This window comes from Pieris napi, chromosome 9 (genome assembly GCF_905475465.1).
Source record: "Pieris napi chromosome 9, ilPieNapi1.2, whole genome shotgun sequence".
In the NCBI taxonomy this organism is placed as follows: Eukaryota; Metazoa; Arthropoda; class Insecta; order Lepidoptera; family Pieridae; genus Pieris; species Pieris napi.
In genome coordinates, this window is record NC_062242.1 from 4,785,862 (window position 1) to 4,801,405 (window position 15,544).

The 15,544-nt window shown below is 32.3% G+C and overlaps 1 protein-coding gene across 2 annotated transcripts in view; it reads right to left on the reverse strand.

Annotated features, from left to right (window-relative positions):
* The window catches only part of LOC125052171 (hemicentin-2), a 35,575-nt gene extending 23,247 nt beyond the window's left edge, over nucleotides 1–12,328 (reverse strand). The window contains exon 1 of one of the 2 annotated variants that reach the window (XM_047652803.1): nucleotides 11,939–12,325. In XM_047652803.1, coding sequence (XP_047508759.1) covers nucleotides 11,939–11,990 — 52 coding nt within the window. In that variant the 5' untranslated portion in view covers nucleotides 11,991–12,325. Of the gene's footprint in view, nucleotides 1–11,938 lie in introns of both variants that reach the window. The other variant, XM_047652804.1, reaches the window with a different exon arrangement.
* Between the last annotated feature and the right edge of the window lie 3,216 nt (nucleotides 12,329–15,544).

Below are 15,544 nucleotides of genomic sequence, written 5' to 3' on the forward strand. Positions count from 1 at the left end.
GACAAGTATATGGTAACAGGAGTCCGTGGGAGTATGCGGGCGCCACACAATGTGTCGGATTGCAGCTTGCGGCTACCATGAACCATGACAGACCTTGATACGCACATGTACTAGATATCAAAAGAGTTAACAGCGTAAATATCGAAGAAATCCGAGTTGTGAGGAGGATAATTTCCGATTTCTTGTATTAAGTTGTAATAAAAAGCAATAATAGGAAACGCAATAAAATGTTAACTGGTTCAAAATCTATAAGAAGCTTGAGTCGGGACACCAGAGGATTGACTATTGAATTGCATTACAAAAATCACTGTTTACACGACAGGGCAGCGTGGCAAAACTTATATCATCCAGATAACTTTTTAAAATCTGATTTATGCACATTAGCTTCTACAGAAAAGAGAATGCGACAGAAACGCACATAGGATCTAATGTCGTTATGACATGAAAATAAATGCTCAACAATGGTGAAGCGAGTACAAAATAAGTTATACGAGGATGTATGGAATTTACCCGTTCTACGCGCTTATGTATCCGGCATTTTTCGTTTTGGGTACGCTTGGATACACTCAGCTATAGTAAAGAGGGATCTAGCAATATCTGGGTACATATTTGAAATCCTCACGTGTAGAGTACATAATGCAGATGTGTTAGAAAGGTTGTGGCTGCGAGTACGAATTACAAACGACACTAGACATGGGATACGGCAAATATTGCTGGCTGTGCCGCGAACTAAATTGCTTACCACTTACGCATTTAAAAATATTGCGGTAAGGACTGACATATTTAATTTGACACTAATTGAATTCACAAGAATTCAACTGTCCGTTATTTTTTATAGGAATGCACTGCTTTACTTGATGTCAATTTGACGATTACCTCAACTGATACTTTTATGGAGTAAAACAGCAGCTTGTATATATTCATCAATTTATTAGACAATTTATAAACAAAAATATTTATTAAACTTTACAATCGGAGTTAATAATATGTGAATTTGTGCAATTATAGAATAATGTTTAATACGTATAAAAACTTGATAAGCATGGTACGTCGTAGAAACTGGTGCGACACTAGTTTTGCAACTGCGGATTCTTGAAATTATTATGTTTTTAATTTTTAAAGCGATCAGAATAAGAATATCAATTTGTGTGTCATTAATAAATAATTTTAAAGTTTTTAAAATCTTGCCAAATAACCCAATATGGTGTTTTGTCTGTTTCAAAAGAAATTAGCTTCGATATCAAGTGGGTTTCTCTTCCACTAAACTTTACCTTCTAAGATGTTGTAAATGGATATGTTAATAACTTCCAAACAAACTGCACTCTCAACATGCGAAAAGCTCCTGTAGCAACTTCAGTGTTTCATGAGCTTCCAATAACAGTAATTATTAGTCATCGCAAAACTTAGATTATACGTTATTCAATACGCTATATACATTTTTATAATGATTTGTGAAGCGTATTTAATACCGTAAATATATAATTCCGAATAATTAAAAAAAATACCATCATATTGAAATTGCGGATCGCGAATGTTGTACATTACGTGGAAAATAAATAGGAAAAGGGATCTTAAAACTCTTTAAGTATTTTTATAATCTTGTTAAATGCAATAGTAGCGCGCAAAAGAAATTTGGGGCACAAGGGCTTTAGTACATGTCCCTGCTCTCTAAAGGAAATCTATTACAGGTCGAGTCTTACATACTTTTATCTACTTCAACTTGATGCGCAAACGCTATTTACCCTGATATGGTCTCGTGAAATTGTGAATTGGATAAGAATAACCTAACTATATAGACCTAATTGAATGAAGGCTGTATAAATTAAAAGTAGACCATAGGTTACTAGTAATCTAAGAGCTACTTCGGTTACTGAATAACGTTTTATCTATAAATAACAACTACAAGTAGGCAGAATGGTGATAATCGTCGAAGCGCACTTTAGTTCATAAAAATTAATATCTTTTATCCATGTCATAATTTAAATAAATAGAATACCTTAAATTTATATCAGCGTTACCTATTCTGTTGGGGGATTTTGGGGATTTTGTTACCTAGACCTAGAATCTGATTGATGGAATTATCTGAGTCTGGGTTGCATGTAAGATATTGAATTTGTTTTACATGATGAATTTGTACTCGACATTCATATATTATATAGTAAAGTTATTTATAGGAAATTGTTAATTATAATCTTAATACTCCTTTTGCATTTTTTTACATGCTTTAGGTCAGTTTTGTTATTTACTGACTGTTGTACTTTTGTATGTACTATTGTATATGTTTCCATGTTTCGTATAAATCTTGATAAATCAAAAGTACTGTATAGTGGTTGTTTAAGTATTACGTAAGCAGATTTACTGCAATTTATCCCCCTCCTTCCTCTTGTCGAAGTAGTTCCTGTAGGAATCCTCGAAAATACATTTCGTTTTCAAGCATTTTTCGTGAAACACGATATATATAAAGAAACACAGTAACACATATCATAGTAATATAATTCAGTCCGCAACCTATTTTGGAATAACAGACTGCACATAAATTGATGTTGCATCTTGAACACACGCACAAAACGCGCTCCCAACTCATCACGCAGAATAGCGCTTAAGAATTAACTGATGTTTAATTTCAGTATGCTCATTGGTGTAATGGCTTTGCGTTTTCATTTACAGAATATTATCATCAAGTCATCTTGTCAGTAAAGCCAAAGCTTAGGGTGCAAACAATGCGTGTATAAAGCAATTACAAAATATACCTATATTATTGTGCACATTGAAGCAAAACCACAGTCGGCCAAAGCGCTAACTTGGTTGTAGATGGCAGTTGCCACAAAGCCCGTTGCTTTACCTGCTAAGCCACTTCCCCCCTCAACCCGCAAGCCGGTCTACGAACCATCTGACATCTCTTTCCTTCACATTACGCTTGATCGGCTTGCTCACGCGCAGCCACATTGAAACGTGATCTTTTTACCTGCGGATCCCGTCCTACACAGCATACTACTCGCCTCTCAGGTTATCTCTATTATATTAAATCCATTTTTGAATGGGCATAATAGATGCAAGGACTTTTTATTGCAGTTTCTTTATTCTACCTGCCATCAGACATGGGTAGTGCCATGGTAGTGGTACTAAATGTTCCAGAAATTATAAAAGCAATATCGCTAAAATACCTGAATATATGTTTAACTGTATTTCAATATTACATTTTGTGAGACATGAGCTACATTTTATTATAATAATGCAAAGATTGAATAAGTTGAAAAGAATAAGTTCAAGCTTTGTAGCGCTTCTATCATGGCAAACAGGTTAGTTTACCGTTTACCAGCATATAAACTTAGACATACCTACTTGTTTTATCCATTATCTCCTAGTTTATTGGATTCTTTATGATAATTTTAAAAACTAAATTTTTATCATACGACAAAATATACAACTTGACTTTTGAGTCTCCAAACAAACACGCAGTGAAAATACAAAAGTATTTTTAAGAGGTTTATGTTCATGTTTATGTTAAGTAGGTAAATAATTAATTATACGGCATGACATTGTGTAATATTTATAACGTGCACGCTAAAAATCAATGCATTCACGTAGGAGGCAATGGAAATATATTCCCCGGATGTTCACGACAACGAAGAGGATGCCATATGTTGCGATGCCAGTCCACATATGTCGAGAGTTCCTCATTAAAAAAACAAGCAAAAAATCTTTAACTTATCAGACACTTCACGAGTTAAGGACACGAGACTATTTCGGTGCGTTTTTGTGTTCAGCCGACAGCTGCACGACTGTGAATAATTTATTATATTTTATAATGTAATACCATCCCGCTAGGTTTTAGTAATACAACTAGAAGGTATCTATATATATATCTTTGACCTATGTCTACGTTATTATGTGGCGTGCATAGCCCGTAGTAGTAAGTAGGTCCTCATATTATTCTGTTACGTTCAGAATACAAGGTTATATCTGAAATGGAATTTATATTATTGAGATATAATTATTTGTCACATTATACATGTTTATATTGCAAAGTTAATGTTGTGAATAAGCAAATACTTAACCAAAATTTAAACAATAATTCTTACAGATAATAAAACATACTTTTCTCTAGAAGTCCAACCAATCACAAACCAACTTTACGCATTACATTTAGAAACAAGCAATATAATATATTTCTTTTAAAAAAAACCAAATCGTTTCTCAAATTTCTGGACAAGATTTCAATTTTGAAATGTTTTAATTTTGGTCCCACTGCTTTAGAATTTCGGCATTCACGTAACTATCTTTTATTCCTTACGAAGGGTGCATTGTCATGAGAAATAATCCTTATAAACGTGATAATAGTAATGTATTTGTCGCTATGGTTACCATTTTTACGTACAAAGAACAATATTGTATAAATTGGCACGTAGTTCATGTTATTCGAAATGTTGTGTAAAAAATTAAAACGTACGTTTCAGCGGTCTTTTTACAATCATTATTTATTAATTTTTATACAGATACACTTTATGGACTTTAATAATTTATTATTTTTTACAATATTTTGCATCAAGATACGAAATCTATTTATTTCTTTGAAATATTCCATTATACTTCTTTTATATAAATAAAAGACTATTGATTTGCAGTCATGACGATTGGTCTAATAGAGCAATATGACTATTAGCAAATGGTAGAGGGTTTAAATAGTTTTCTATTTATATATTCCTGGTTTAACATTATATTATGTTGTACTTTAAAGAAAATCGGACAGATGATATCTAAATGACAATGAACACAATATTCTAATGTTTCATTTCCTGTTAGGAGCTCCGATAAATATTTCTCCTATATTAACTTAGTAAAAGCCCTATTTTTCTAAGGAATAACTTCTGCAACCATCACTCTAAATATATTTTTTGAATTCTACATGATATGTTTTCGTTCAGTAAATTATCTGAATGCTCTTTTTTTTCGAACAGTTCATATCTCTTGTGAAACGTCTTTTAATAAATGCTAGTAGGCAATTTAAATGATAGCGTCGATTCTGTTTCAGTTTTATTATCTGTTGATATCCAAATCAAAGTGTTTATCAAGTGTGAAGTACTATTTCTCGGGATGACTGACCATAATTATTAAAGTTTCAGCATACTTACAGAAATTCTTCGGATAAAGTATAAGATTGTAAAAAAATTATCAAGGAATACGCCGTGCTACTTAAGTTTTTTTAAAGATAGCACCTAATTATAAATAAATGAAGTCAATTCTGAGGCCGTATTCATTTTTATTTATTAAAAAAAACGTTTATGTGACGGTGGTACACACAATTTCTCCGTCCACCAAAGCTTCAACTTCGAAGCTAAAGCTTTTTTATTTGTATCGAACTCATATGAGTGATTTTTTAGTTTTATCTCATATTTATAAGAAGTCTTTAATCCTAAACTGAAAACCGAACCTGCCACGTTACGTGTAGGGTAGGTTTTGGTTGAATTGTATTGATTCTAGACAATATTTTCAACACAGCAGTGAACTAATCCTAAATTTTAAGATCCAATCTTTGCACTCCGCCTCTATGAAGAATCACATTTGTCTAACAATGTTTTATCTTCTTCATATTTAGTATAAAATATTCATACTTCGATAGTCTTTCTCTCACTTTGACCACATTACTCATACTAATTTTCCCATGTCGATCATCACCAGTGGCCTTTCCAAGCCCGTATTTTAGGTAAATACATAAAATATGAAACATCTCGAGACCGCTACAGCATTAAAAAAAGTAAGTAATGAGAAAACGTTGTGCGAATGTGATAGTGGGAACGAAAAGGTGAGAACAAACGTGTATTGTATTAACTAAATTGTGGCGTGCAACCGCCCATTGTCTTGGATCTAAGCTTGTTCGAGTACATTTACCCCTAAGTGTGACGCTCTTTGCCTTTCAATCACAGACAATTCAGCAATAACATAACGCTGGTAAAATAAAAACCAAATGACATCTGTATGTAGTTACTTATGTCATCATTATTGTATGCCTTTTAAACATATCGCGTACATGCATTGGTTAATATGTACATGGACTACATAATATTTCTCTGAAAACTCTAGACATCGCAAGAAAAACAATAGCAATGAAGTGTCAAAATCTCAATACTAGTAAATTAATGAAAGGACTGTTCAATAAACTTACACGCAGACAAGTGAGTTGTATTGTTAGATATCGGTGAAAATACCCATTGTGTTGATCAATAAAAGCATTTGATTGATATAAAGATGTATGTAGGTACGATTGTTTCACTGGTATTGAAATGGAAACAAGAGCTTGGAGTATTCACTTATGGTGCTCGCCAAGAGAACACGACCTAATTGAAGCATGCAAATGCAATTAAAAAGACATATATACGTAAGTATATTAACTACACGACTTTCTGTGAGTCGAGCTCTATACTCGTATGCGTACTTACTACTCGTAGTTCGACCTATCGAGTCGTTGACAGGAAAAAGTTTTAGATTATTGCTATTTTTATGGTGATCAATTGAGTACTAGCTGGTTATAAGTACATACAGTCAAAACCGTTTACGACAATATTGTTTAGAATAACATACCGGTTATATTGAGCAAAATCTAAAGACCCGGCAGAATTCCATTGTATTAGGTTCTTAATAATAACGGCAACGGCTGTTACGACTATCGGTTTTTACGACCAAATATGAGTAGTCCCTTCGATGTCGTTATAACAGATTTTGACTGTATATTTATATATTATTTAGTTGTGTATCTAAACATTACCGAACAAACACCTTTAATTTCGCTTAATTAATTATCGAGACAAGTACCCGTCTCCTATAATGACACGGAATCGCGAACATCACATTTAACTTCAATTAATTTAAGTAATGTCGTACAATCTTAACAAGTGATTTATATTAAAAAGGGAATTGATGTTTTCAAGATTTTATTAATTATTTATTAATAAAATCTTGAAAACATCAATTCCCAGTTTATAGCAAGATGGGCAGCGATTGTTCTTTTAAGTATCACTATAATTCGGTAACATAATTTATTTAATACTAATGATTATAATTCCTAACTACTTATTAATTGTTTAATAAGCGACGACTTAGTTAAATGACAATAATATATATAATTTAAATGACTGTAGAATAGGAATTTACAAGGTACATTAATTGCTATTAAAATAGATATTGACAAGATGTATATAATAAAGCGTCTTAAAAGAGGTCGAATTTTGGATTGACTGAAACATAATAACCACAGAATATAGATAAAAAAATTATATCTATCAAGTGCAAGTTGTTAAGTACGATGTAGCTCGCACCTGCATCGAAACTGGTTATAAACATGATTTCCCGCTTTCAACATTTCTTGTGCCTAATTCTGACCAGCAGCCTCCGCTAACGACATTTAATTTCCACATCAATATTTTAAAGAATATTTGTTTGTTCTACTTGTATTGTGATTTTAGCTGTTTATCATCTTTATTATCTGAAGCATGTTACACTTCGTATCTATTATTTTCACATTGGTGTTTAATTATTCTTAAGCGTTATCCTAAATGCTACGGTTCAACCAAATAATTTTTAGGGTTGGGTTTAAAATATCGAAATGTATTGAAATTTGTAAACAATCCGCCATTTTCTACTTTTTAAACTGTTACCAATTTTTAGAAATTCCACAAATTGCGAATGTCATATCAGTATATGACATTCGTAAGCTGGAATTAGTAACAAAAATTTAAAAAGTTTCGTTGATTAATTCAAATAGGTCAAAGAACACTCTGCACTATGTCGCTGACATAAAATTTATCTACTATTAGTGGCGAAAAATATTTCCCTGCTTAAAATACGAATATTTTTTTAAAAAGAAGTGAAGTGCATTTGATTCGGATTATACCGAATGATGCCTTTAAAATTTTTAGAGAGATTACTATTTTTGAATCCGTTAAAGCTGTGCGCGCTCCAAGTGCCAGAATGGCGTTAGCGCGCGAGGAAGAAAAAGCATGGGTTGCCAACGGAGTAGTAGCCTACATTAGTCTCTTGAATTTAAAACACATAGTTTCTGTTTTCTTTGTATTTACCTGAATATCATAAATAATATTAACAACTTAAACTTTTCTTTTTGGCATTACAGAGTTTCAAAGTAATAAAAATATTATGTGAATGTTCAATAACAGTGGAACGAACAAGTATAATTCTAAAATTTGTCATCGTTAACAAGAAAACCAGTTTATTGCTGCGTTGCCAATCAAGAGATTTGTACGAAATCAATAGTACGCCGGGAAGGCCTGAAAGATAGTCAAGTATTGCTCATTAAAAAAAACTTTTCATAATAAATATTTTTCAAACAACCGGTATCGCGAATATTAAGTGAATGGTGAGGAAATGGCGTATAATTATGTATCTTTGTGTATGAGTCCTGTGTATATTAATCTATTATAGGTTTTATAAATATTAAAATTCTACTGTGTATATTAACAATAACAATCCACTCGTATATCGTTATTTTTTCTCATAAATTTCAAATATGTAATTAAAATGTGACCGCGGGTAGCCACTACTCCATTACTACGAACAAGCCCTATAAACAACTGGACACATTTGCCAGAACATCCTGAAGTCGTATATCGAGATTTATATTAAAGACGCCGTCCATGGAAGTTGGTGTAGCAGTGTGCCTTCGAAAATGGGAACAGATTAAAAACAAAACTGCAGTTTTAAATTAAAATTTTCTCGCAACCTTTTGTTTAAAACCAAATTAAAAAAGTAATATTCTGCTGACTTACTGATTCTGAATATGCTGTAATATTTTATATGAAATATCTGTTTTTCTATAGAGAACATATTCATTAATATGTTAAGTGTTAATTAATTAGTAAACAAAAGTTTTATTTAAAAACATACAAATGTTTTTAAATTTTGTATTCAAATAGGTTTTTAAACCATGTATTTCAATGCAACATAATTTAGGCAATATCAGAGATGTCGTTTGGATAAACCAATATTTATAACTATCATGATCTCACTCTCTCTCTTCAGTTGGTAGCTCCTATCTGAGCGTCGTGGTCAGCAAGGAAACATCTGGAGCGGATAATCTGTTGCCACCGGTATCTGTCTCTTATATATATGTTTCTTATAACAGTGTTCAGTTTTGAGGGCGATGAGTTTTTCACTCGATGAACGACCACGTGATCTTTTTCCTTCCGTGTTACTAACCACGACCAGTTTCTCCAAGTTCTTATCGCCACTGCCCAGTGTATGATCGAGATATAATGCGGACTGCAGTCAGTCCACAATGGCTCTGCCAGCAGTTAACCCACAAATGACAAAGCGACTTCTAAACCTAACCACAACCAATCTCAAAACAATGATAGGGACAATTACTGGCCATTGTCTCGTTAATAAACATACTTTTGTCCTAGGCGCGACAGACAGCCCCATGTGCAGAGGCTGTTTCAGCGCAGAGGAATCAGTCACCCACGTAGTCCTGGAATGCGAGGCTGTGGCTTAACAACGTGCCGAAATCTTCGGAACGGTGAGGTCGCTCCGTGAAGCCTGCGAAGTCTGCTGTGCTTTTGGAAGAAGTTAGGATGGCTTAGTTAGCCAAGACTTTACGCACAACGGACCTAGTGAGAGTCTTAGTGCGAAACCTGAGTCTACAAACCAATAACCAATAAGGTAGCTCCATAAGCGCAGTTGGGTCAGGATCGATGTATTGGCGTGATAACGGGTGTGTATTTGAGATTGGGAAATTGACACTTGAGGCGTCCAAATTAAGTTTAATAGTTTTTAAACCTCTTGAGTGATTTTCAAGAAGAAATACTCAGAAATATGACTAATGTGAGGATATAAAATTTCGTAATCAATTTTTTTACTTTCCAATATACAGTCATCCGTAAAATATCACATAAATTGCGTAAGTTTATTTGTGACGAATAAACGCTTCAATATAATTTTTTAAAAAGACGCTCAGAGGACGCTCATCTACAGAGGAAGGTATATTTAAAATATTTTAAGTTGAGGTTGAATAGTTTATTTAAGGATATATTAATTGTATTGTTTAAAATTTAAACATAATTTTGCAACTTTTTCAAAAGAAATGGAGAACTACAAAATGTTGGTATTTTCTTAATAAAATTATTTAAATATTACTGTAGTGAAAACTTTTTTAGCATCGTTATGATTTGAAAGTCGATGAAACCAATAAGCGACAGTAAAAAGAGACAGACACATAAATTCATAAGACATAACGTGGGAGAAAATGAGATAGGAAGCATTATACACTATACAGTGTATAAACTTTAAATAAGTGTGTATTTGATCATTTGCTGAATTATAAAAAACATAGATGAGCAATAAAATAAAATACGAGATTAATTTAATTCAATTATAAAATTAGATGAAATTTATCAATTTTATTTACATATCATGAATTATAAATACTTTTTTAATCAATGTAATTTTTATCAAAATTAATAATTGATATTAAACTTAAAAAAATAAATTATATTCGTCTCAGTATCTTGAAACCAAAATTTTTGAAGGTTTCACTTCCACACAAGTTTTTTTTTATAAATTAAGGTGTGGCGGCGTGCATTTAGTAAAGGTACATTTGATATTTAAAGTAACGGGCAGATCTCGCAAGTATGAGCATTGAGCATACTGAAAAAATTTGTGTCGTAACATTTATCGTATCTAGGTAGCTTACTGTGAAGACTTAGATAGCTGGTTTGAGTGCATCAACAGTTAACTGGGTAACAATTTGCGATTTAACACGTTTTGCACGTACGTTTTCGCTTGTTGCCTAAGAACTCGTTCGTGTGAAATAAAATCTATGGATTTATATTTTCATGGTCATGCATCTTTGATTACCTTTATGTAATAATTAGCATTAATTTAATCGAAACACTTATTTTTTTTATACTTACTGTTACATTATACAATAAGGGAGGTGTATAATGTTTGAGATTTTCAATTACAATACATATTCTATATATATATATATATATTATTATTACTTTTTCTAGAAAAAAAAAAGAATTATTTGGAAATAATTTTTAACATGGATTTATGCGAAGCTAAATTGGGGATTTATTTATAAAATTCTTCTGACATGACAGGTGTCTTGATATTCAAAGACAAGAATTTTTGTTATCTTACGTAAAAGAAGAAACGAAGGGAAGGACAGCATTAACGTTCGTATGGCGTGTAACGGGTCTTTGAAAAAGCTATTTCCTGAAATCCCAGAGAAATACGGGCACGGCACACTTATTCCTCAATTCTTTTGTTCTTGTAATACATGAGCATGATAGAGCCTTTTCATGGCTAAATTACTTTCATAAGCTAAACCTGTACAAAGAACGGTAGAAGTATTCTTTTATTATTATCATAACGCCGACTGAATATGCGGGTAACCATTTAAATTATATAATCTCTGTCTTTAGTACATTCTAAATTACAACTAAATCAATGACTTTTTATTGTTACTTTTTACATTATTATTTAAATGTTAAGTTTAAGGACTGCAAATAGTACTTGATAACGCAACCATTGACAATTGATAAATGTTATTCTTATTACAATAAAATATAAACTTAATTATGTAGTTAATTAATTTCTCCAAACGATTCTCCTAACTAATCAAAACGTGCCTAATTGATATCTATTATGCAACGCATAATTTTGAACAAATTGATTTAATTACGTGATACCCTCAATAATGAAATATTTCACTTCAAACTTAAAATGTCAATTATATTTCTTTTAAACCAAGCAATAAAAAAATATATATTTATAAATAAAAGTCAATTTTAAGTAAACTTTTTTGAGCAGAAATCAATCTTCATACATAAGAGGCAGACACGGCCGACTGTTGATACTGAGGAACGCGGCGCGCGAGGTGAAGTAAGGTGAGTCAGAAAGTAAGTAGGCAATTTATTCCGCTTACCTGTACAAATCAACACCAAAGTATACGGTGAAAGCAACCGGTTGGTCCCCATCTCGTTGCCAAAGTCACTTTCTAATCTATTTTTCTTTTCATCCAACAAATCCTAGGCTCCCATATTGAAACACAATAACAACAATTTCTTTAAGCAATTTAAACGCCACACACTTTAAGTTTAACGCTTGCACTTTAAACAAATTTCACGAACTTAATAAAATACAATGAAATATTGCAGAACACTAGGATGTTTATATCCACTTAATAATAATATATTTTTGTTTCATTGTTTAATCCAGAAACTTTGGCGCGTGTTCGCGGAATATTACGACGCGAACGTTACACTCTAGGAACGGTTGTAACAAGGCTGAACGTTGACTGAAATGAATGTAGTCACTAGCCAAGCCACGCTGCGGCCCTCACCGGTTGGATAGCGTGTACAATGTGTGCGAGTGAGATAGGAATTGGAGAGTGAGACGAAAGACAAAAGTTTTCAACTTGGTCTTGTTTGGAATGGAGTCGGAGTGCCAACGACGCTCGAATGCCCTACACTAAGCACACAGCTTTATTTTTTATAAGCAAACTTGTTATAACCTTTACCTGCACATTCGCGGCTGATGTACTTTTATTTCATATAACAATGCATTTTAGAAAACTTCAATTTTAATGTCATTTGAGTAAACTCTTTAAAATCTTTTTGTCTCTTTGCTTCGAATAAAAATAATTGGAATAGTTTAAAATACAAAAATGAAATACAATAGTTTGAAATGCCAATTTGAAATAAATGTTTAACAAAAATTTAAAATAGGATCTAAGTATAATAATTTTAATGTAAGTAGGTATACTATGGAAGTGAATTTCTTGAATTAAATATTTTGCGATTTTTCTGAGATACTCATTGAAATTGTATTGTATTGCTGTGCTAGTGACATATCCGTAGTTTAGGGTTAAGAAATTGTATAGGACTATCTTCAATTTGTTTTCAGGAATTCTATCGGTTTAATTATTTATTATTATTTAACCAAGTTGCTAAAAGTGTAAAATAATATCAGTTGACAACTCAATGAGGTACGTAAATAAAAAAATATTCTTACTCGTCCCACAAATACCTTTGGCGTCAGTTGCTAATTAATGTAAAGAAAATATATATTCTAGCTGATATAACGACATGTCTTCAAAAAATTTCCTAAACTAAGAAATAGATTAAAAGCAATAATTATTATTAAATACATAGAAGTTATCTAGAATCCCATGACTTGCATAAAGAATACATCAAAAATGCAACTAAAAATTAAGTTTTAGAAAATGAAAACTGGTAAATTGTAATGTTTTTCATTCATGTTCTGGATAAATTTGAAAATTAATTCAAAACTCAACCTTATAGATTTACTTTTGTAAACATTAGCTATCAGCAGGGCTATTTGCTATTTATGTGATTCCTGAGTTTGTTAGTGTATACTGATGTCTGATTAATAAAGGCAACTGAAACTTTATCTTTTCTATACATAACAATAGGTAAATGGACAGGAGGCCGCTTGATTTTAAGTGATTCTGTCGCCCATAGACCCTTACACTGACAGAAGGCTGAAGAGTGCGTTGTCCTACGCCCGTAAGAGTGGCTGAACCAACGCAGTTTGGATTTGGTGGGTTTGGTTTTATAAATCAAAATTCGCGACGAGGCAATAATACAGCTGTCATTTACTTTTTTAAATGTTATGTTACTTTCAAATTATTATGTGCTGTATATAGATTTGGTAATAACATAATTATATGAGCACATTTATAATTGTTTTCTCATAGGTTATTTTACAGTTTTTATTTCACTTGGGTAACCTCACTAGAATTTATATAAATAATCACTGAGATCACTAAGAAAAGGGTAAATATGCAACTTAATATAATATAATAATCAGGTCTCTTAAAAAGTTTTAAGTTAATCCAACAGGGTCTGTGTTTTCGTATGAAACGTATGTTTATTTTTCATTAGCCTATGTAAATATACGTATAGCTGGTGTTTGTTACTTATTCTGCCAGTAGATGGCGCCGCCGATCTAGGCACGCGCTGTAAAGGTATTTATTATTATTTTGATGATTGTACGTTAAGATAATTCATAATTCATAAAATGATAATGGACATTGGACATGAGTTAAACTCATTCCTATTCACTACGGCAGACTCTATGTTATATATTCTCTTACCTCTAGGTTATAATCTAAGCGCTATATATTATCTTAACTTTAAATCCATTTTAGACCCTTGTGTAAAATGGAAAACGAAGACGTTGGACGTGGACTGTAAAATAAAACGGAATTAAAAATATTTATTGTTAAATTGTAGCACTTAGGTAATTTGAACTTTTTCTTCTCAACGTGGTCGGCTGCTTCGAGAAAACTACAGTTCTATTTGGCACACAGAGCAAGATAGTATACGTCTGCAATAACTTCTATTTTCAATTCCATTTAAAGTTGAAGGAATAAAATAAATATATTTACGGGCAGAGAAGAAAATCAAAGAAAAACAGTTTTAGTTACGCGCACGTTACGTTTTAGATGCGAAATTTTCAGTCAAATATATCTTCCAATATCGTATTCTACAAATCAAGTAGGGATAACATAATTAAATTATAATCATCCCTTTGGCTCACGATCTCGTGATATTAAAACCATAATAGTTATCTTTTGAGAGGGTCGGTTGCGCAATTACGAGCGAAGGGATGCTGGGGTACTTGCATCGTTGTTTCGTCTGGTCTTTCCTCCCTCCTATCGTATTGCAAACAGTTTACGCGTCCCCTACTCTTAGTTTCTTTTGTTATAAAGTGAGTATACTCAGTTCAGTTCTTCTAAGAGTTATCCGACATTGCTGGAAGGAAATCAGTGACCAGTGAAATTGAGCTTATTTTTAATAAGTTGCGTCTTTTAAAATACATGTATCAAAATAAGGGAGTATAATACAAATATGGTTTAATTTTCACCTGTCCGTAAAAAGATTTTTTTTATTGAAGTATTATTAGCGTTTTTAGATCCATGGAATCTCTTGTTTAATCGCAGAGGACAGAGGGGTGCCTAGTTAAAAGGTTTTCATAGTTAATTATATTTTTTCTAAATATCACCTATTGTATAATACTCTTATTTAATTATTTCGATTTAATTCGTTTTCTGGTATTAAAATCGCGCGATGGACGAAAACATACATGTGTGATCTATTATCTACAAGTAGGTACAAACCGTTGTGATATTTTACGTTTTCCGGAATTTTCAAGCCCTGTACATGTCGATATTTATGAAAAACTTAGTTGTGCGTCATATTATAGAGGTCAGCCAATTTTATAATAATCCAATTTATAGGTATAAACTATGCACATATTATATACTGCACACTGCAGTGGGTGGGTACACAGTACACACTATTGTGTGCAGAGCCGATCTGAATGTATGTATGGCTTGTGTTGAGTGTTTCCGATATATAATACTATCGACGAGCAGCCTTGATCCGTAAACCTTGAAAAATAATATACTCTAAATCTTCGTCATGAATCCTTCTTGGTGAAAACCTCAATCAATTCCGTGCAGTCGTTTTAAGTCTATCGCGAACTGACAGATATTTATATAAGA